Source organism: Nyctibius grandis, chromosome 5 (genome assembly GCF_013368605.1).
Source record: "Nyctibius grandis isolate bNycGra1 chromosome 5, bNycGra1.pri, whole genome shotgun sequence".
Taxonomy (NCBI): domain Eukaryota; kingdom Metazoa; phylum Chordata; class Aves; order Nyctibiiformes; family Nyctibiidae; genus Nyctibius; species Nyctibius grandis.
Window position 1 is genome coordinate 71538410 of NC_090662.1, and position 20616 is coordinate 71559025.

At 45.0% G+C, this 20616-nt stretch overlaps 1 protein-coding gene across 1 annotated transcript in view; it reads left to right on the top strand.

Moving 5' to 3' along the window:
* The window catches only part of IQSEC3 (IQ motif and Sec7 domain ArfGEF 3), a 102148-nt gene that overhangs the window by 46187 nt on the left and 35345 nt on the right, over window positions 1-20616 (top strand). The window contains exons 2-3 of the mRNA XM_068401574.1: window positions 2581-2661; window positions 19670-19958. Of these exons, the coding sequence (XP_068257675.1) occupies window positions 2581-2661; window positions 19670-19958 (370 nt within the window). The remainder of the gene's footprint in view (window positions 1-2580; window positions 2662-19669; window positions 19959-20616) is intronic.

A 20616-nucleotide genomic window follows, 5' to 3' on the forward strand; every position in this document is an offset into this window, starting at 1 on the left:
GATGAGTCACCATCCCTGGAGGTATTTAAAAGACATGTAGATGTGGTGCTTAGGGACATGGTTTAGTGGTGGACTTGGCAGTGCTAGGTTAATGGATGGACTTGATGATCTTAAAGGTAGTTTCCAACCTAAATAATTCTATGATTCTATGATTTCAAAACGTGTTGTTACTTTTATCTGGAAGTAGGCCCTTTTTTCCCTAGCTGTTCCTGTAGAGATGAAATTCAGTAAGAAATGCCAATATATAATACTTCTGAAACCAAGCATGCTCCTCAGAATGAATGCCAGCTGTTGCTGAATCAGCTGAGAGACTTGTGCATTTCCACACTGCAGCTGACAATGTCTGTGACTCCAGGGCTGCTCTGCAGAGCCAACTGCCTTGGTGCAGGTGCTCCACACCTCTTGGGCTAGCCAGGTCCCAGCATTGCTGCTCTGGGAGTTGGGCAGAACAAAGACCTGGGTGGAAAACCTGATGGTCTCTCTCAGGAGGGCTACTTGTATGGCATGGCTGCACTAGAGATGTGGGATATGGAGCATAGCCTGCCAGGAAATCCAGGTAAAGCCCTGTAATTTGAAGAGTCTTTGTCAAACCCAAGATGTTTTCACCGTGTTAAACCAGATAGTTTAAATTTGATGAATCAGTGTTTTCATGCAAAACCAAAATTTTATCAGAAAATTCCTGATGGATTCTAGCTGGAAGCAGAGTGATAAGATGTGGGAACTGGAGTATTTGTGTGAGCCTGCTTGAACATAGACTCAAATATGATCCCACCACTTGCTTCAGTAAAAAGAGAACATAAGTAATTTATGGACACACCAGTCAGATAGGTACTTGCCACCTGAGAAGTTTAAATTAGAAACAACATAGTGACAACCAGCAATACCCAGGCTGGCAGGAGAGAAGGGATGTGAGCTGGGTAGTTACAGAAATGGAAGACCAGGAGATGAATTTGATATGTCACATAAACATGTCCTGTCTTTTCCAGCAGGTTGCAAGTCACAGGCAGGGACCGAGGGCATGCGCAGAGGTCAGTGAGGTAAAAAGCTAACGCTTTTCTCTTCCCCCTGCAGTGTTGCTCCTGCCAATCGTGTTGTTTCTAAGGAAAGATTCCTTTTGAGAATGCATTGGAAGCCAAGGAAGTGGAAGAACTAAGCAGTTTATTATATTAAGCTAGCTGGGAGGCTGGAAGGAGGTGGCTGGGAACAGTATCGTCATTGTCTGTAATTTAGCTATCTTTGTGGCCATGTCTGTCAGATTTTGAAACAGACAAAGGTGATAAGCTTCACATTTCAGAGTGACGGGAAGTGTGGCAGGACCTTTGGAAGAATCTGAGACCCGATGACAAACCAGGAGACTTAGCTTTACTGCTTATGTCTGGGTTAGAAGCTGTAAAAATATTTTTAAAAGGAGATGACCCCCTTTGAGCCCTGGGTCTTCACAGTAGCACTGAGAACAGAGCTCTAAGTGCTGTTCCACTGACTTGGAGACAGGCTGATTTTATGCCATCTGAGGATTCAGCCTGCTTTATCTCCCCTGCTTTTCTTCTCCTCTTCTCATTTTCTTTTCCATCTCCCTAGTATTTTCCCCCCTTGACACTGTGTCTCTTTTTAGTGACTCCTTTTCTTTGATTAAGGTCAGTGTGTTCAAAACTGGCTGTTGATTTGTGCTGCCTGTGACACCTCAAGGGCCTCCCTGGAGGTATCTTAAAAGGATCTCATTTTCAGAGATGCTGAGCAGCTCTTACTGGTTTCCAAAGCTGTGATGTGTCCAACACCCCTGAAAACCAGGTTCCTTACAAATGTCTCCAGTCAAGGGACCCAAGAACAAGTCACTCAAGATTAGCGAGCAGTTTTGGAAGTTTGGTCTAGGATTTCTTCCTTTTGATGAATTCTTTTGCCTTTCTTATCTAATAAATGCATTTTTAGCCCTTTGTTTTCCTGTTTTGCTCAGGTTTGTTACTTCTTATGGTTTTGCTTTTCTTTGCTTTGATCTCTTCCTCTCGTCGTGATCTCAGCCCCCCTACTTGGGCTTGTCCTGTCAGTTTTCCGCCACTATTTCTGCTAATGCCTAGTGCTGATGTGCTGAAGCCATTTCTGTACTCTTGAGAGGTTTCAGGAGAAATGTCTGCAGAGCTAATTTAGTCACTGTCAACAAAAAACCAACTTCTTTGCATTACAATTTATAGGAAACATATTCAAGGAAACCCATCTAAGGAGATGTTTCTGTCCTAAAAATAGTAAAAGTTAGAGACAGGGAAAACTGTTTCTCATTAGATGTATGGGATCATGAGACAGATAGTGATAGAAGGAAAACTTTTTATTTGGGTGCTTTTGCACCATTCTCTACAGCTTGACATCAGCAGCAGGACAGGTAAGGTAGGGGAATAGAATTGTCAGCCCCCTTCTCTCCTGCTACCCACTGCCTCAGAGAGCAAAACATTCATGTAATGATCCGGTTTCTCTTTCAGCATCACTGGGAGTCATTGTGCCCTTGGAACAGCCCTGGGAAAGGCATTCTCACTTGAGTTTTCCACTGAGTGAGCTGAACACTGACCTGCTACGGTTTGTTTTTTCTTACAGGAATGAAACTGTTTTACACCAGTTCTGTTGCCCAGCAGCTGATGCAGAGCAGAAGCCTTCATCTCCAGACTCCTCACCAAGGTGGGAAATTGCTGCCAGCAAGACCTTTTCTTTTTTATCCCCTACTTCCTTATCATCCATCACTAATCTTCCTGCTCCAGATAAAACTCACATATTACACACGACCATCCTCCTCCATCCTCCCTTATGTCCCATGTGCCCAGCACTGCTGTCCCTCTCTTTTCCCTCCCAGAGATTACTGTTTATACTGTTGTGTAATTGCTCACAAATCCCCTCTGGCCTCCACTCACACACACACCCATGCACCTCCAAAAACATACTTTCAGCCTCTCTTCAAACATCTACTTCCATCAGCCCACATCCACACTTGCACCTTTTCTTACCCTTCTGCATCACTTTGACACCGACATACTCATGCTTCACTCTTCTCCTTCAGATTAGTTATCCCACATTATAAGGTGCCTGGACACAAACCAGTATAGACCTATAACCTTTAAGCTACAGCAAAAGTCACCAGACGAACTCAGGGTTCTGTCTCACACCCTGAGACAGGGTGGGGGGTGCATTTTTACGTGTGTTGAAATGGTCTGAGCTTGCCAATGAGGGACAATGAGGTACTATTAACTATTACCAACTTGTATCTAGTGCAGCCAGGTGTGAGTACACCAGCAATTGTCATAGCTCTCCCTCATCAGTGAATGACATCAATGCCAAGACCAAGGGGTCCAAGGAGCTTCATAAATACTTGAAATGCACATACTGCATATAGCTTCCATGCTCGGCCTTCCATGTCCCTCTGTTCTTGGCATCTCCTCCTCCTCTCACAACTTCTTACACCTCCATTGCACAGACCTACTCCTTTTTCTCATCACCCTTCTGTCAACAGCAAACTGGTTTCTCTTTAAAGATTTCCTTCATCGTACTGCTAGACATTTACATCTGACCTTTGGCATCTGTATAAGAAGCCTGAGTCGCTAGGGAGGGCTCTGGACCGAACTGGGCAGCTGAATTGCAGTAGTGAGGCTACAGCATTTTTTAAATGATATTTCTCTTGTTTGTGCTGCTTACTGGAGATGACTGTAGTTTCTGATTTCCTTCCAAGGAAAACTGTGAGTGCTGGACACCTGTGAAGAGAGCAGGGGGGGGTGTGTATGTATGTGTGTGTATGTTCAAAAGTAGGGTTCAGCCACACTTGGAGACAGGGTAAAGAAGCAGGACCCCTCCTGGCCATTTGTGTATGAAGATGGAAGGGTTAACCCCCATGATGTCTATGCTGAGGGCTTTCAAGCATTGGTAAAGTTTGCATGACAGGCCTGTGGGACATCTGCAGCTGCACTTCTGTGGCAGATGGGGAGATACAGCAAGGAAGAGGAGGAGACAGCAGAGGTTTCTGCTGAGAGCAGGTGGTAGGGACAGCCCCCTCTCCCTTGCATTTCTGGAGAGAGTGAGTTTCGGTTATGTATGTGCTCTTTTTTGTCTGAATTGAGGCTCAATTTTGCCATAGTGGTCTATCTTCATACCCTGGTCCTTGACCCTACCCTGTTCTTTTCCCAGCCTCCATCTTATTTCTGATCAGTTCCCTTAGTTTCTAGCATTTTCTTGTCCTACAAGGCTGTCACTCCTACAGTGTCTTAAGCTCTAGGGACATTTTTGTCATGCTCATGCTTCAGGCCTTGCTTTTGTCCCAGTGACTCCCAAAGGCCCTACCTATCCCTTGAGCCTGAGTTTGCCTGCCCTCCTTGTGCCGGGAACCACCAAATTTCTCACCTGGAGTTTGGCAGGTAAATTGAAGAGGAAGCAATAATTTGTTTCAATAATTTTAACAACTTTGGCAAGTTGCATCCAAAGATGAGCCTAATACAGGAAAGTCAGAAGTGGGGATGAATGACTGACCACTGCAGCATGCTGCATCTGGGCTTCCAGTTAAGGGGCTTCTCATACTGATCTATGCCTGTCCATTTTACGTCTTTTGTAGCTTGTCCCACTCTGCAGGCCTCCTGCTTTCCTTATTTTTTTCCCAAGGCTTTCTGTTGTCTTCTCCATTTCTAATGCCCCCAGACCCCGACAGGAGTCCTGAATCTGTGTGTGACACAGTATTCTACGTAGAGCGAGACATGGTTGAAACCATCATGGCTATTTGAAGGTGAGAAACAGGCACACAGAATTTTTGCTTTTTGGAACAGAGCACCTTTTATATGCAATCTCTCTATGTGACTGTCTGAGGCGAGAAGAGCATCTCTACTTCCCACACTGTCCCAGGAGAAAGGCAGAGCACATGCAGAGCTATTAAACTCACCGGTCAGCTTTATGCTGGCCGGAAAACACCTCCTAGCCTCTACCAAGTCCTGCAGTCAGCCATGGGCTTCCTTCATATCTGAAGTTACATGTACAATGCAGTGAGGAGAGCAAAAAAAATGGCAGAGAAGGAAAAACACAGGATCACCGTGGAGCTGATGTCCATAGCTGATAGCTATGCTGCTCCGGAATGGCTCAATACACTGCTGGGAGAAGCTCATCAGATGATTTACAGAGCCTGTCACCCTGCTCAAATCATAAACAGGCTCCCCATTGAACGAAGGCAGAACAACAGTCAATCAAGACTGAAATATGTGGGTCAGACAGCCTGAATAGGCAATCAGTTCCTGGGTGAGCCAGGCGTATCCCTAAATAAGCTCATCAGGGCTCCTGGTGGGAGAGCCTGGGACACAGGGGCTCCCTGTGCAGCTCTCCTGAGCCCCACTGAATGGACAGCCAGTCACAAGTGGTGCTGTGGTGAATGTGATAAACCAGCTTGGGTTTATTCTTTCTTTTCCCCCTCCATGATCAAGCGTTTCCTTAAATGACATAAATCCCGTCAGAACTGATGCCACTAATAACTGTCAGCAGTCTAGTTTTAATTAGAGTTTGCTTCATTAATGCCCCAACTCCTCTCTGCACAGCAGATTAAATAATGTACTTGCAGCTCATTTACACAAACCCCCAAACTGCAGGGCTGAGCTGCAATCCTTTAATTAAACAGCCCGGCTGATCCCTACCGCTGCCTCGGCTCATCAGTCTAAGCCGATTAAAGAGAATAGGGACTAATAAAGAGCATAAACAGAGAAGTGACTCTCGTCTCTTCAAGGGACTTGGAGACTCCAGTGGTGATGGGCTGCTTTCTCCTCCTCTGCCAGGAACCTTACCTCAGCCCACATCACTTCCTTCTGGGACCTGTGAGAATGGGTCTGCTTTCAGCAGGAACCCAACCTTATCTTATGGGACAGAAATCCTTTGGGAGACCAAGAGAACATGGGCAGCAGGAAGGTAACACAGCAGGGAAGGTGAAGATAAAGAGAGGCATTAAGGCAGTAGGAAGAGTGACTGCATGACTGCAGGAGATACCAGCGAGAGCAGCCATACAGCTCAAGTATGGGGCAGAAGGAGAAGGAAGCACAGGGCATAACAGTAGGAGGCTGGCTGTCAGGAACAGTCTGGGACAAAAGTTTGTCTCTGCTTGTAGTTTGTGGTGGTCATTGTTGTTCTTGTGTGGTCTTCCCTAATGTTTGTCCTGCAAGATTTCTGACTTTCTTTGCTACCCGTTCAGCTAAAAATGCTTTGGCTTCACCTGGGTGGGAATGATTTGGAACATGTCAGTGTCTGACTCAATAGAAGCCAACTCGATGAGGCAGTTGAAATCATTCCCACTCATATTGTTCTGCTTTGCTTCACTGGCTGCCACAAGCAGGGCTAGCCCCCTTCTGTCCTCCAGCACATGAATTCTTTGGGCAGGGGGTTACAGCTCCATGAGTTTAGCAATGTGAATTTCCCCCCTAGCTGCTTAGCTGGGTTGCACCAGCAATCAGCAAGACTGGTGCTGTAGGCCATGAATATTAGGAGACAGATTTGATCCCAGAATCTACCCCCAAGAAGCTCAGAGACAAAGTACAGTATGAGGTGATGGCAGCAGCAGGCAGATTCCTGTGCTGAACTCTTAGGGCTTCCCCGTTTCAAAGTGCAGTGTAAATCCTCGACGTGGACCACCATTGTCTCCATTGGACTTGTACACTACTGGCTTCATGACCATAACCCATCTCGCAGGTTGGGCTTCCACTGGGGATGCCAAAGATCACATTGAAGGGAATTAGGAGACTCCATGGATGGCAGTAGGAGCTAACGCTGCTCTTTTACTGAGGTGCTGATTAGACTCTGATTTAGCCAAACCCTATAATTTCATAAAGCAACTGCTCTTTTTCTTGCTGCCTTCTGCCTGTTAACGGCAGGGTTTCATTCTAGGGATTTGAATAGCCTAGTAATTGCATTTCCCACTTCTCCCAGTCTCACACAGTGGAGACTGGCATCCCAGAACAATGACCTTAAAATGTGTCCAGCAGCAGCCCAGCTCTAACAGGATTACATACCATTTTCCTTTGTGTGAGGTAATAGGGCTGAGATGAGAAAGATTTGTTTCTGTTAGAGTAATGAGAGGAAATGATGGAGTCACAATTGGAGGGAACAGTATATTCATTCAGTTGCCTTTCGTAGGCTTTTCGGAGCCTGCCTCTGGCTCACCTGCGGTGCTGAATAGGAAATCAGCAGAAAATCACCTCTGCTCCAGTGATGGAAAAAGTTCTACATAAAACTTTAAGTGCCTGGGGCAGGTCCACTTTGGCAGTGGACATGGAGATAGCACTGGAGGGCTGAAGGATCGTGTCACGAAGGAGACTGAATGGGATCCGGGTACATTTGTGTGAAGGGCAGGATCAGATGCCAGATGATAGCTCTTTGGGAAGGGAGGATGTTCCACCTGCATTTGTGGGAGAGTGAAGGTTCTTCCTGTGTGGAAGAAGTGCAGATGAGACCTGACCTGCTTTTAAGGCAAAGGAGACGAACAGTCCTCCCAGGAAGCGGGGAGGTCAGGGATCTGAACAGAGTCTTCTAGAAGGGCTTAGATGTGTACTGAGCAGAAGGGCTAGGGTCTGAAACATCTGTGGAAACATCTGTGGAAAAGTTGGGCAAGCTCTGCTTATATTTTCCCATAATATTTTCTCACTTTACAGTAGGAAGACTGCTGCTTAGATCAGGGTTGAAACACAGTTAGTGCAACTGGCAAGTGTTTATTTCATGTTTACAGACCAATTAAATTGTAACTCAGTATAGTTTAGACTTCAAACAGCTGTGTACTCATTTCTGAAGTGCCTGCTGGATTAGTCACCATCACAGATTGGTTACTACCTGGCATCACAGAACCAATTAGTGGTAAGGAGACATGTAAGCCATTGGCTACATCTCCAAGCCAGCCTTCCTTGCAGTTCTGGTGAAGTTCCCTCTTGCCTCACTTCTGACTTACCGAAGTACTCACATGGAAATACGTGTTCTTCCTGGAAGATGTCCTTTGTGCTTGTTGCTCCATTTTTGCATGTGGGAGGGTGAAAAGTGGATGGACAGGTTTTGGACAGTTCTTTGAAATCAAACCTTTGAACATCTTTTTTTTTCGCAGCTCTTGGAGCTGCATAAGAGTATGCTACACCCTAAGCAGCACATGGTTAAAAAACAAAATCTGATTTAATTTACTTCTGGAGGTCTGCTGCCTCTGACTCTTCAGTTCGCTTTACCTGAACTCTCTGTTTCCATTGAACATGCGTTTGTTCTTTGTCCTGTGAAGTCATGCTGGAAGGCATTGGCACAAAAGAGCCATGAATATTATCCACTGCATAGCCACAGCATCATGTCCCTCTTTGGCTTCTCACTGCTGTAGCCCAGGAGCATCTCTCCTCCCAGTACAGCTCTCACTTTGCCCTTGGGTCACTCTAGGTCCTCTAGTAGTTAGATCCTCCTGAGAAATCCACAAGAGACTGTTCTGATTGTGAATGCAATACCCCTTAAGGCTGAGGCTGATAAAGTTGATGAGAACTGGACCCCTCTCCAAGTCAATTCTCCTTTTAGATACCACTGAAGCATCTTGATAAAAAACAAGTGGGGAATTATGATTTTCCACCAGTATCCATCAGTCTTTAAGCTTTACAGAAAACCAACTGAGCTACCCAATATTTTGTCTGAACTTGTAAAAGATTGACCTTGCCTGACAGAAAGAATGCAAATCTAGTTCATGAAATGGGAAATTAGCTTGCTGGCAGGATATTGGGTGTATAGTCTGGAGGTCAGTGCTTCATCTCAGCTCAGAGACACTCAGTGGTTCTGGCCCAGGTGTGAAACATGATAATGATTCTATCTGTATCAAGTCAGATCTATAACCCACCACACAAAACAGCATAACAACTCTGACTAATTGGCCCCCAGCTGGCAGTGTCAACTGCAAGCTCCTACAGTTAGTGGATCGTGGAGGCTGAATTCTCCTCTGATTCTTAATGGAGAACACTCCAGATCAGACTTACAGCACCTGGACATGCCAGTGCAAAGCAAGCCTTTACACCCATGGTCTGCTCCTTGTGTGCTCTGAGGACAAATGACTTCATATGCAAAGCTCTTCAATCTGACATCTTTCATTCGTGCTAAAGTCCTCCACAGCACTGTGTTTGAAAACACACAGGAGAAGTTTGAGCAACATTTCTGCTTTGTTAGCACATCCTATTTGTGCTTCTTTTCTCATTTCTTTTCCTTATTGAGGTCACGGGCATGAAGAGAGGATTTTTTCTGCTTCTTAACAGCTCATCTACTTCTTATTCTTTCCTCCCTGTAGACTTAATAATCCTGTTCAAGATATTACGATTGGAGGTTGTGGGGATGCTGCAGACAGGCACGGATGGGTCAACAAAGTTCACATAAATATTCCCCAGGCTCACAGTTGTCAGAGTTTTGATTTTAGTCTGACAGAGAGATGTGGGTGAGGAGTAATGTCTAGACCCATATTTGAACTCTTCCTAAATTGGGGAGCGAGTAGATTCCTCTGTTTTTGTAGGTGTTTTGTAGAGTCAGGGCTAGCAGCTTTAATTGCTTTTCAGGAGCCTAGGTCCAGAACTGCAAAGGCATTTAGTGCATGTAGTTTTGGGGGAAACAGGGAAACACGGTTATAAGCAAAAAGTGTTTTAGAGAACATCCTTAACATCATAGTTACCAACAACCTTGGGAATCTCTTGCAGGGAGGTATAGTTGGCAATTCTTCTGGTACTATGACCTGGGAGGAATGGCTCTTTCTGGAAGCATCCAAAGAAACAGGAGGTGAGTTTCAGATGCAGCATCTCAGTCCTGGAAAGGAGATCTACCAGGACATTTTGGCACTGTCTCCCACACAGGCATTTCTCTGCTCCTTCTCTCCAACAGCTGGTGCAGCCACTTTCAGGCAAGTTTGGAGAACATGAGGGTGGGGAAGTAAAGTGAGGGATAGATGGGCTCTTCAACAGGAAAAAAAATCTCTGGCAGAAACTGGAGTCTCCCTGTCGTATTAGTTCCTTTGTTTGCCTCTATCAACACCTTTCTTCCGGAAGGAGGAAGATGATAGGAGAGAGAGGCCAAGGAAAACCCATATTCTCTTTTGAAACTGCAAAGATACCCATCAGATGTTTTCTGAGAGCCTGTAGCTGTATCCAGCGATTGACTGGCCACACGTTCTTCCAGTCCTTCCTTTTCCCATTACTTCTGTTGCTTACATGGGTCCTTCTCTAGAGGAATTCGGACTTGGATTCGGATACTCTTCTCCCACATGTAACAGTGCTTGCCATTTCTTGGGCTGCAGCAGCAGTAATGTTACAGATTGTCTTAAAATATAGCATATTGTGCTAGATCCTCCATTGACTTTGGTGCAGTCCACAGGCATAATGCCATTTAACACCAGCCATAGTTCTGCTCAACAGCACAGTAGGATTGGTTGTGTCAAGGCAAACTCCTATTTTTTGGAACGATCTTGCCCCAAAAGGTCTGTGTCTGAGTATGAATGGGAATCTTTTTCATTCCGCATAGGGAAGAAAAGTTTAAGTGGCCCTAGGGGAATCTGAGCTTGTATGACCAAATGTGTAAGCTGCTAAGTCATTCTGTTTTTCAAATGGGAATGAAGAAAGATAGAAAAAGGTATAAGGCCTCAGGGAAGAGAAATGACATGAAGTGGATCAGAGTGTGGGTGAAGCAGCAGTGACAAAATAGGTTAGAACTTGGAAAAGCAGAGCTTTGTGCCTGCTGCAGAAGGCTGTGGGGGTGGTCACTGGATTGGGGAAAGGAGGAAGGAATGCTAACCATGCTGTTTCTATCTTGATCTTCAGCCATAGGCCAACCCAAAACCCTAGATCTGAACACACTGACAAAGTTAAAATCTGGATCATATCTGATTTCCTAAAACTGGTGAATGGTGTTTGGACTGTCTGTATTAAGGATGGTGATTTGAGGCTGTATAACTCTTTATGTTGAGGAGGACCGGGCTTCCTTCTCCTTGATTTGACACAAGCAGTGGCCTTCTACTGGGCTGCAGTGATCACAAAAGATGAAATAGCTGAGATACTTGAGAACAGAAACAAAATTTTTCTGGGTTGCTCAAAGATCTTCCTGTGAAGAAGCTCACTCACTGCCTTCAGTAATCAATTACCCTCATCCCTTAGGAAGGAACCCAGAGGTGCAGTTCAACACAGGGTCTGTCACAACAGGTGAAAAAAAAGAAGACCACAGAAGCCCTTGCTTAGATCTATAAATACCGAGAGTTGTGTCTGTCACCCAGCTCACAGGTAGCTGGAATAGGAGAGCAATGGGCTGAGGAGATATGCAAGGTTTCCTTGCCTTGTAGAGGCTCTGCTGCCTCCCAGTCCTGAATTAATTTCATTTTAGCAGTGAAATTCTGTCATCTTCTGCATGATTGCACCAGCAGGCTTTTGTCAGCGAATTCGGTGATGTTCAAACCTGCCTCGGGGATGAGGAGCCAAGAGATCTGAGTCGAAGTGGCAGAAAGACTGCTGCTGAGAAGCCAAGTTTCTCTTTCCCGGGGTGCTGAGCGGGCAGTTACACTAATGCAGGATGCCATCTGTTTTTTCCTTCTCTAAAAGGTCGTGTTTACCAAACATTGCAGAGGCAAGAGAGGTCTGGAGTTAAAGTAAAAGTAATTAAACCCTGCAGAGTGAGGCACCCCTATGCCTTCACTGTCCACTTGGTGCTTTTCATACCTCAGTGATGAGCACAGGTGCCTTGTTTGACACAGCCACAAGTAAACCCCTCTGCAGTGACAGGCTGTGTGACCTCCTCCTAGTCTTAACCTGCAGAGACAGCTCAGCAACCACCCTGGGGTGTCAAGCACTAAGGTGTGGGCAGCTGAGAAAGGCACGATACTTCCTAAGCTGAGCCCTGTGCTCCTGCAGATGGTGAAATAGGATGCATGGCTGGGAAGGGTGAAGGAAAGAGGGGTATGCCAGAGAGGTGGCCCAAGTGTCACTCTGCGGTGTCACCCAGACACACATAGGAACTATAAGAAAAAAACTGTGTGACAACCACAATGCCCAGCACAGCTATCCTTGCACCATAAACACCACTTCTCATTCAGTGGGAGCTGCCTTACCTGTTCCAAGTCACCCTCTGGAGGAGCCTGTCTGTCTCCATGAAAAAGCAGAGATCCTAGTCCTCAAGTGGCTGAAGGTAGTCATGGAGAGCCTGGCCCTCAGACAGCCAGCCAGCCCAAACTGACACCTGGGCAATCATCTTTGCACCATGAGGGCATGGAGTGCATCAGAAAAGTTTAGTTACTGTAGTGCTGTTATGTAGCAAAAGGCCCAACAACACAACAATGTGGGAGTTACACAGCACATGGGAATCATGTTTAAATACCGAGTCTGAAAGGAGGCCCTGACTTTGGCATGTTGGACCCTGTGGGACATGAGGTATTTGCTAGTATTGTTACATTTTCTGTCTGCTGAATGTACATCTCACTGAAAACACTTTAAGCAATGTTGAAAAGGTGTTGTCTGGTTCAGTCTATGCTAAAGGATGTTAAATTTAGTTGATTTCCAATATATGTACCATACTGTACTGTCAAACCTATTTTACAGGTGTGTGTGCCAGCCTCTCTATGAAACAAGTAATATATTCTGGGGTGGGTAATGAGCTTGGCTAATCATCATTAATTTCTCTTGGGTAAAACTAGTGTGAGAAGATGGCTTGATGCCACTGCTTTGCAAGGTGTTACGTGAATGTAGACAAAATCAGAATCTTGTTCCTATATTTGTCTGTGTTGGGGGAGACTGTCTGAGAAAGCTGCAGCTTGGCTGGCAGGGGATGATTTGCCCAGATCAAGTTCCAAGTTCCCTGCCTCTCTGGCAGGAGAGACTTTTGCCTTCCATCATTTTCATCATGCTCCCAGAGAGCATTGCCTCCAAGTCACCCTAAAACCTGAACTTAAAAGCAAATCAGAAGCAATTCTTTTGCACTCAGACCCCCAGCATGTCAAAAATCTCTGAACCTTTAAAAGATCCCATAATATATTACCAAGCCTCTCTCAGCCATTTTTTTCATTGAATTCTGATCAACCCATTCACCATATGTTATGGGTGTCCTCAGGGAACACTGAAATGAAATAAACTGAAAAGGCACTTTGGACCCTGCTAACTCAGCAATTGATTTCTTTTTTTTCTGAGCAGGAAGAGGAGAGAGGACAGCAGAAATGCTGAAATGTCTTAAGACAGAGGGAGCACAGGTTCTTGCAGATTTGGGGTCTGAACTCTGTTCTCTTGGCATTAGCTAGTGACCTCTTTTTCTAATTCTCCATATGGCACTTTCTAAGGGTTTTTTATTCTGACATCTCTGAAGCTTTGAAGTCTCATATGGCTCTCAGGCCATGATAATACTAATTGCTTACAGCACTTTAGAGGAGCATATATACAATCGCCAACTAATCCTCATAAGGAACTCTGTGAAATGGATTCATAAACTTTTTGTGGTCCTTCACAACTAGTCCCTGTGGTCTTTGCCTCAGTTACAGGTCACAATCCTGCACACTGACCTTGTATACCATGAAGTCAGTGTTTGGTAAGTTATAAATGGGAAACAGCAATGTGGTCTTCTCCTGGAGTGACACAGGAACACAAAGAGGAAGTGACATCAGCCTCTCTAGTACTTTTGTAACACCTCATACCCATAGCTTCCTCCTAGCTAGATCTTTTTGCATAACCACTATACCTGCCAAGAGGGCATCTGAGCATCCTCTTTAGTGACTGGTTTCTTACACCACTGTTCAAGTACAGAAGAGCCATTGCTATTTTTGTTACTCTGTTATTGCTCTTATTTGTCTGCAATAATTTTTCTTCTAGGAGAGAAGGAGCAAAGAGATGAGTTTTGTGTCTTGACCACATGGGAGGCGTGTAGCTATGTAGTGGTCAGTGAGAAAGCTCAGTTTTAATTTCTTACAGGACTAACATTACTGTCCTTGAGAACAGTAGCTCTCTTGGCCCTAGAGCCCTGTTTAGTCACTCAGCTACCCTGTAAACACCTTTCTGAGAGCTCTGAAAATCAGTCTCAGACCGTGAACTGATTTTGGTATTTGACAGCAAGGCAATGGAATGTAATGTCTGAAGCTTGAAATCGTCTTGAAATATTTGGGAGGAAGGGCTGCATATTCTTTCTCAAGCCATCAGGTATGGGTATGTTTAAGCCTCACAGTCAAGATCCAACAGATAACCACGGTTCAGCTCCACAGCTGACAGTTAGAAGCACAGATCCTTGCCAAGCTGGAAATGTGTGTTTCCAGCAGCAAAGAGGTGGTGAGGCATATGAAAGGAAGTGCACCATCCTGATGCTGTAGGAACTGAAAAGCAGTAAAATCTCTCCCAAGACACAGTATAATACAACAGCTCTGTACAGACATGGGAAACTGATACTACTAGGAATGGGCAGATGGGCTTCTCTGGTTTGATAATTTAGTATCACTGATTTGGGTTTTAGGTTTCCAAAATACCAGGAAGGGGGGAAAAAAGAAGTAATAAAAAAACCTCTACATAAGAACCATTTTTCCTCTATCATCTCCCTACATCCTTCCCTCAGTGTACTCATAGAAACTCTTCCTGAGAAATCTGCACATAGAAGCTAAATATCAGAAGTCTCGCTTGCCTGTGCAGCCAAAAATATTTATGGGTGCCCAGCTGAATTGTCTCAGTGAGAGCTTTTTCACCATCCTGCATTCTTGAAACAAACACTAAGATTCAGCCCAGAACCCCGACAGCCCTGTTTTGAAATGCTAAACTAGCTATAGTATTTCATATAAGCCCCGAGACAGATTGTCTGTAGTCACCATCTTTGTTAACAAAGCTGGTTTCTGTCTCCAGCAGGCATATACAAGTCAGCAGTGCAGAAGTAGCAGGAGATACCTGAAACATGAGAGATGTTTTCTACAGCAGATTAAATCTATTTGTAATAATGACTAAACTAGTTGCTATGGGTCATAAAAGTCGTGTAGGAACATCTAGGAGGAACAGAACAGCTGAATTTGTAGTCTTCCTTTTTTATCTGATTGCAAGTGATTTACATTAATATTCCAACTTCCAATCAAACAGAATTCAAAGACCTTTCCTACCTGATTGCATCACTAGCAGTAAATTGCTTCATTTATCATGCAAGAGTAGCTGTGAAAACTGTGAAAGATGGTGGTATATGATACTTGAGGACAGCAAGTAAAGAACACTGATTACAGTTGAAACTGCAGGGGTGATGCTGGGATACAGAACTAAATTAACCTAGTTGGAGTTTAGCCAGGGCATTGGGATTCACACCTTAGACTCTGTATGGGACTTTTGATTATTACAAGTGGTTAGAAAAATTTGCTCATCCAAGAAACAGAAGGTGCAATAGCTCCATTCCCTTCGTTCATTCCACAGCCAGGGAGGTTGATTGCTCACTGGCCAAGGGAAGGCAAGTGAATCCCCATAATTTACTTAATAAAATTTTTTTCCCGGAGATCTTCCATGCTGTAGTGTCTGTCTTTGCCCTACTTAATTTTCTTACTGTTGGGTTTTTTTGTTACTATGAATAATTACAGTAGCTCCTGAGCCTTCACTTCTTAACAAAAACTGTGCTCTACCAATGCAAATCAACTGTGTCACTCGGGACAGAGGGAAAAGATCAGAATCATTAAGGTTTTAGCCTATATTTCGCTACAGCATCAGTTTTCATCTTTAGCAGTGTGTTTTGTCTCTCGTATGGGGCTTCATCCATCGCTGCTACTGGACAACAGAGAATAGGCCTCCCCACACTTCCTCAGAAACAGGTTCAAGATGGGAGTAAACCTGGGAGGAATACAGGATGGTAAGTGGAACCATAGGGCTGTAATGCTAACATTCAGGGTGCTAAGCAAACTCTGTCTTTACCCCTTATTTCCATTGCTTATAAGCCACTGAAGTTTACCAACAGAAGCTGTAATTTCCCAGGTTTGGTCTCTTGCCCAAAGGTGAAGTAGGTTTGTCTTTTTTTTTTTGAGATTTTTTTCCCCACTAAGTAAAAGTGGTTCAGCCTTTGTTTTTTTTTCCCCACAGAAGAACATGTGGAAACTATTCCCACTTCAGCAAGAGTATTTGCTATTGCTTTCTGAACAGCACAACAGCCAAACCAGCAGGGGGTTAAAAAGTTTATATTTAGCATGAAAACATCTAGCTGAAAAATGCCTTTGAGTGCTTCAGTGGAATCTAATTTTGATTTGACTGAGTTTTGACCCTCAGAAAATTACACACGTAAGCACAATACTTTCTGTACGGGTGTATTCACTGGGCTCAGAGCATGCATAGAGGAGGAAGGCAAGGTTATACATGTACGTGTGGTTAGCTTACGTCTCTGTCCTAGCACAGTGTCTCTAGGGGCTTCGGTTATGCACTGTGAGTGGGAGCACTGAGCTTGGTGGTGTGTCTCACACATCTGTGGCTGAATGTGTGGACTTAGTGCTCACAGTCTTAGGGCCTTTCTATGTCTTGAGGAATATCCTAAATGCCTAATGAGTTTCAAGGGGGCTTCTGAGCATTTTGGGTTGGTCCAATGCCCTCTGCCTCATTGGCCAGGGTAAGAATCAGGTCCAGTGAGAGTACCTAGGGTCAGACACAGCCCAGTGATCAATGGGTAGGTCCATGGTGATGTGGCAGGTCCAAGGTCAAGCTGGGGCATCAGTCTGGAGGTCAGAGTCCAGATTAAGTGGGTCCATGGCCATGGAAAGGGAAAGGCTGTGGTTGAGCTGGACACCAGCACTCTTACAGTGTTGCTGGGGCAGGGGCTGATGGCCCTGAGCTGGGCTGAAAAGGGGGAACTGTGCAGCGCGTATTTGTGATGGCCCCAGGTGGGGCTAGTGAGGCCATTATAGTTTTTAGTGCACTGAGGGCCCTGACAAGGCTTTCCAGAGAGCCTGGGGAATCTTCATGTCTGAAGGTATTCAAGAGTTGACTGGAGAAGGCCCAAATCAACCTTATCTGTCTTTGAAAATGGCCCTGCTTTGAGCAGGGAGTTGGAATAGACACCTCCAGCCTTCCCTCTGAGCCTAGGTTATTCTGTGATTCTACAGAGCCTGCTGTTTTTCCTTCTATATTAGCAGTGCATGCAGGTTATCCTGTCACTATAAATGTTAATTCAATCAGACTCTAAACTGTGTGCGACAGAAAACCAAATAGGTAGCATAGACTAGAGGTGATGCAAAGCCTTACAGAGGAACGGGCCAGAATGCTGCAAATTCATGCACACACTTCACATTCTACCATGAGCAGTTGGTGGAGGCCCTCAGAAAAATAGTTAAGCATATGTGCGAGTGTTTAGAGGACCATCACGTCAGGGAATATTTGCTGGCATTTAGAGTCCATTCATGCTCCAAGGGAAGTCAACTAACTCTCTAGTCTACTGTCCCGGGCCCTGATCTGCCCTGAAGAAAGTCTGCATAGCACACTGTGCACTGTAGCCCTGACTCAGCACAGCAATTTGGGATATGTGGCTTGCTGAATCAGAGCTTATGCTTCTGGATGAAATTGCTTTGTAGGGCACAGTCTGGTTCCCACTGAAATACTTGTGAGGCTTTTGGCACACACTTCAATGAAAACATGATCAAATCTATGTTCACCTGGTCATGCCTTGAGCTGAGGATAAAAATTACTGCTCTGCTGGTTAAAATGAGAATGGATAGAACAGAGACTGACAATAAAAATGTTACAGCGAGAGCTGTAAGGGAAAAGTTTTATTAATGTTTCCTGCAATGTGGATGGACATAGAACAGAGGGAGTTAAAAATGGGTACATACTTTACACGTACATCTTCAGGTGTAGAAAAAAGAATGTTCAATTATATAGTATGAGGAATAGAATAAGGAAAGATTTTATAAGGTGTACAACCTAAAAGGACGGTTTTATGCCTCATTTTAATGGTAGCATTTCCTGATTGATGAGTATGCAGATATGTCATTTTAATATGATTTGACAAAGTTGGTTATATAGCGTTTATGTAAGAGTCTGGTTTCTTCTGTGAATTTATTTTTTTCGTCTAACTGGTGACTACATGCATGTGTATAAAAGAAGAAACTTTCCACCTTTAAATCCTTGATCTTTCTTAGTTCTGAAGTTGTGGTACTGTCTTTGGATCATCAGATTTGGAGCCCTTTTAGAAACTGTGGAAATATTTCTAAATTTCATTGTTAAATCTACTGAACAGAAGAGCTGCCATTGGAGAGAATAAACTTCCTTTTAAAGTACTAGTAAGTATGCAAAAGTGCTCCAAGGCTTAGGAGGCAAAGTCTCTTTACAGTTAGAAGACTTCAGCTCTTAAGTGCTTACAGCACTTTTGAAAATGAGGACTTAAATGCTTCTAAGTAATTTGGGCACTACAGCAAATCATATCTAATTTCCCTGATTTTGCTCTGGCATCAACACCAATCATAAAATGTTTTGTTATCTAGGTGACAGCGGAATTGGTTGTATGTGGAGCAAATCCAAGAGAAAGAAATATGATTCAGAAGTGAATTAAATAATTCAATGGTGTTTAAATATGGGAGACAGCACGCATCTTTGGTTTCAATGGAATTAAATGCATTGGTTCTGTAGTAATTGTTTCCAAACTAGATGTTGCTCTCAGCTAAATACCCATCCCCTGGAAACCAGTAGAGCTGTGTCTGATGTACATGGTGCAGTAGAACCCAGAGTCCATGCGGACTGGCCTGCACACTCTTGGAAATCAGAAATTATTTCTCTGTAGCCACTGGAAAGAGACTAATATAACAACAAATAAACACTCCCATGGTTCAAACAGTTCCCCGGAATACCAAAATCTTGTTTGAAATTGGATTATTTTTGAAAATATTCGGCAAGAGAGGTTAACAACAGACTTGCTCAGCACTTCAAGTGATCAGACATATGCTAATCCCATCTGGTCTGGAGCAACGTGTCAGCTCTCTTAGAGTGCACTGTTGTCAGGCCCTGGTTTCACACAATTGCTGCTGTGGCTGACAGGAGAAAAGAGTGTTTTCCTTTCTCCACAAGATCTCAGTGGCACAGCAATCTGTCCTGTGGGTCAGAAAGAAACAGCTTCTTTCTTGGAAGCTCTGCAGTCTGCTATGGCTGTATTGCAGACATGCTTTAAAGAGTCAGGATATCAGGGCTGGCTGACTCTGTTGCATCTTTATACTCTCAGCTCTCCAAGAGTTCCTCTGGAAACTCTGCAACAATCAGCTGCCCCTGCATCATTTCCCACATGGCCTTAGAAACTTCAGGGGGAAACTGGATGCTTGGAATCCAGTCTTCATGCCAGATGGGACTCTGGGATGCACAGGGAGATGCTGAGCGATAGGCAGCAAGGGCGCAGGGGGATTGCCAGCTACTAGCTGCCCCAGGGAGCAGGAGAGGTGTCTATAGGCCATGGCCCCTCACCTCCAGCTGCCGCACCTCAAGCAGAGGCAGCCGGGCAGCTCCAGGAGTCCCAGGACTGGTTCATACAGTGTGTGAAGCACAGACGCCTGCTTTCAGGGAGGGAGGGATCAGAGCTTTGGCTGCATCAACCTCAAGTCCTGATCCACCACTGACAGAGTCCCCTCACAGCCCAGGCTCCCTAAATATTTAAAATGCAGCTCAGTGAATGAGTATAGTGAACAACAATAAACATAATCATAAATAAAATATAATAAAAACAAATAAAAAAGCGAAACGTTGCATTTTGTTCACAGTGACGATCCCAGCGGTTCCACAAGCAAGAAAGCCGGGTGTGAAACGGAGGATCCGAAGGAGGCCGGCAGACAGAGTGGCCAGGAAGGCAGGTCCGACACCCTGACGCTAAAAGCCCAGCATGCGGAGCTCCAAGAAGAGCAGGCAGCGGGGTGTTCCCCTCTGGTGCAGAAGGCGAGCCTCCACCACACGGGCTCCCCAGTGAGAGTGCAGCGCAGCAAAGGGACGGCCTCGTGTTCCCATGCAGCTGCCTCCGATTATGAGCTCTCCCTTGACCTAAAGAATAAACAGGTACAGAGGCTTCCTCCTCAGGCTGTGGGAGAAGGGGATGGGGTGGGTGGGACTACACTTGCACTGCTGTGGTATACCTTTCAGCAAATACTTTAGCCTTTTGTTCACCTTGAGCTTTTGCCCTGCCTGAACTGGCCTGGCCCTTTGGCTACGTGGGGCTGATGGAGGAAGTAGCTTCACCACCTCCGACTGCTACACCCTTTCACTCAAATCTGCTGAGGTCTCCTCCTCGGTGCCTGGGTTCTGTGGTCCAAAACGGACCCAGGTACTCAGTTGTGACTGTAGGCTTAGAGACAGGTTGCAGGCAGCCAAGAGCTGTGGCATCCAGAGATACTGCCTTGCTCGCAAGCGTACAGTGCCTGTAGGGCACCCAGCAACTGATTGTCCCAAAAAACCTCTCTCATGGGAGAGATCTTCAAGAGCCATCTTGCCCTCTTGGATCGTGCTGGGCAGGCCCCCAGTGCACGTCTGCATTAGCTTTCAAGGGAAGTGGGGTTTATTCAATGAGTGTCCTGCATAGTGTCTGCCACGATGTTTGTGTATTGCTACCATCACTGCCTTCAATCTAGTGATGGATGCTGAAGAGACAGGCAGGTTTCCCAGGCTGAGAGAAAATGATTCCATTTGTGAAGTTGCAAACCTTGCCTCCTGTGCCTGA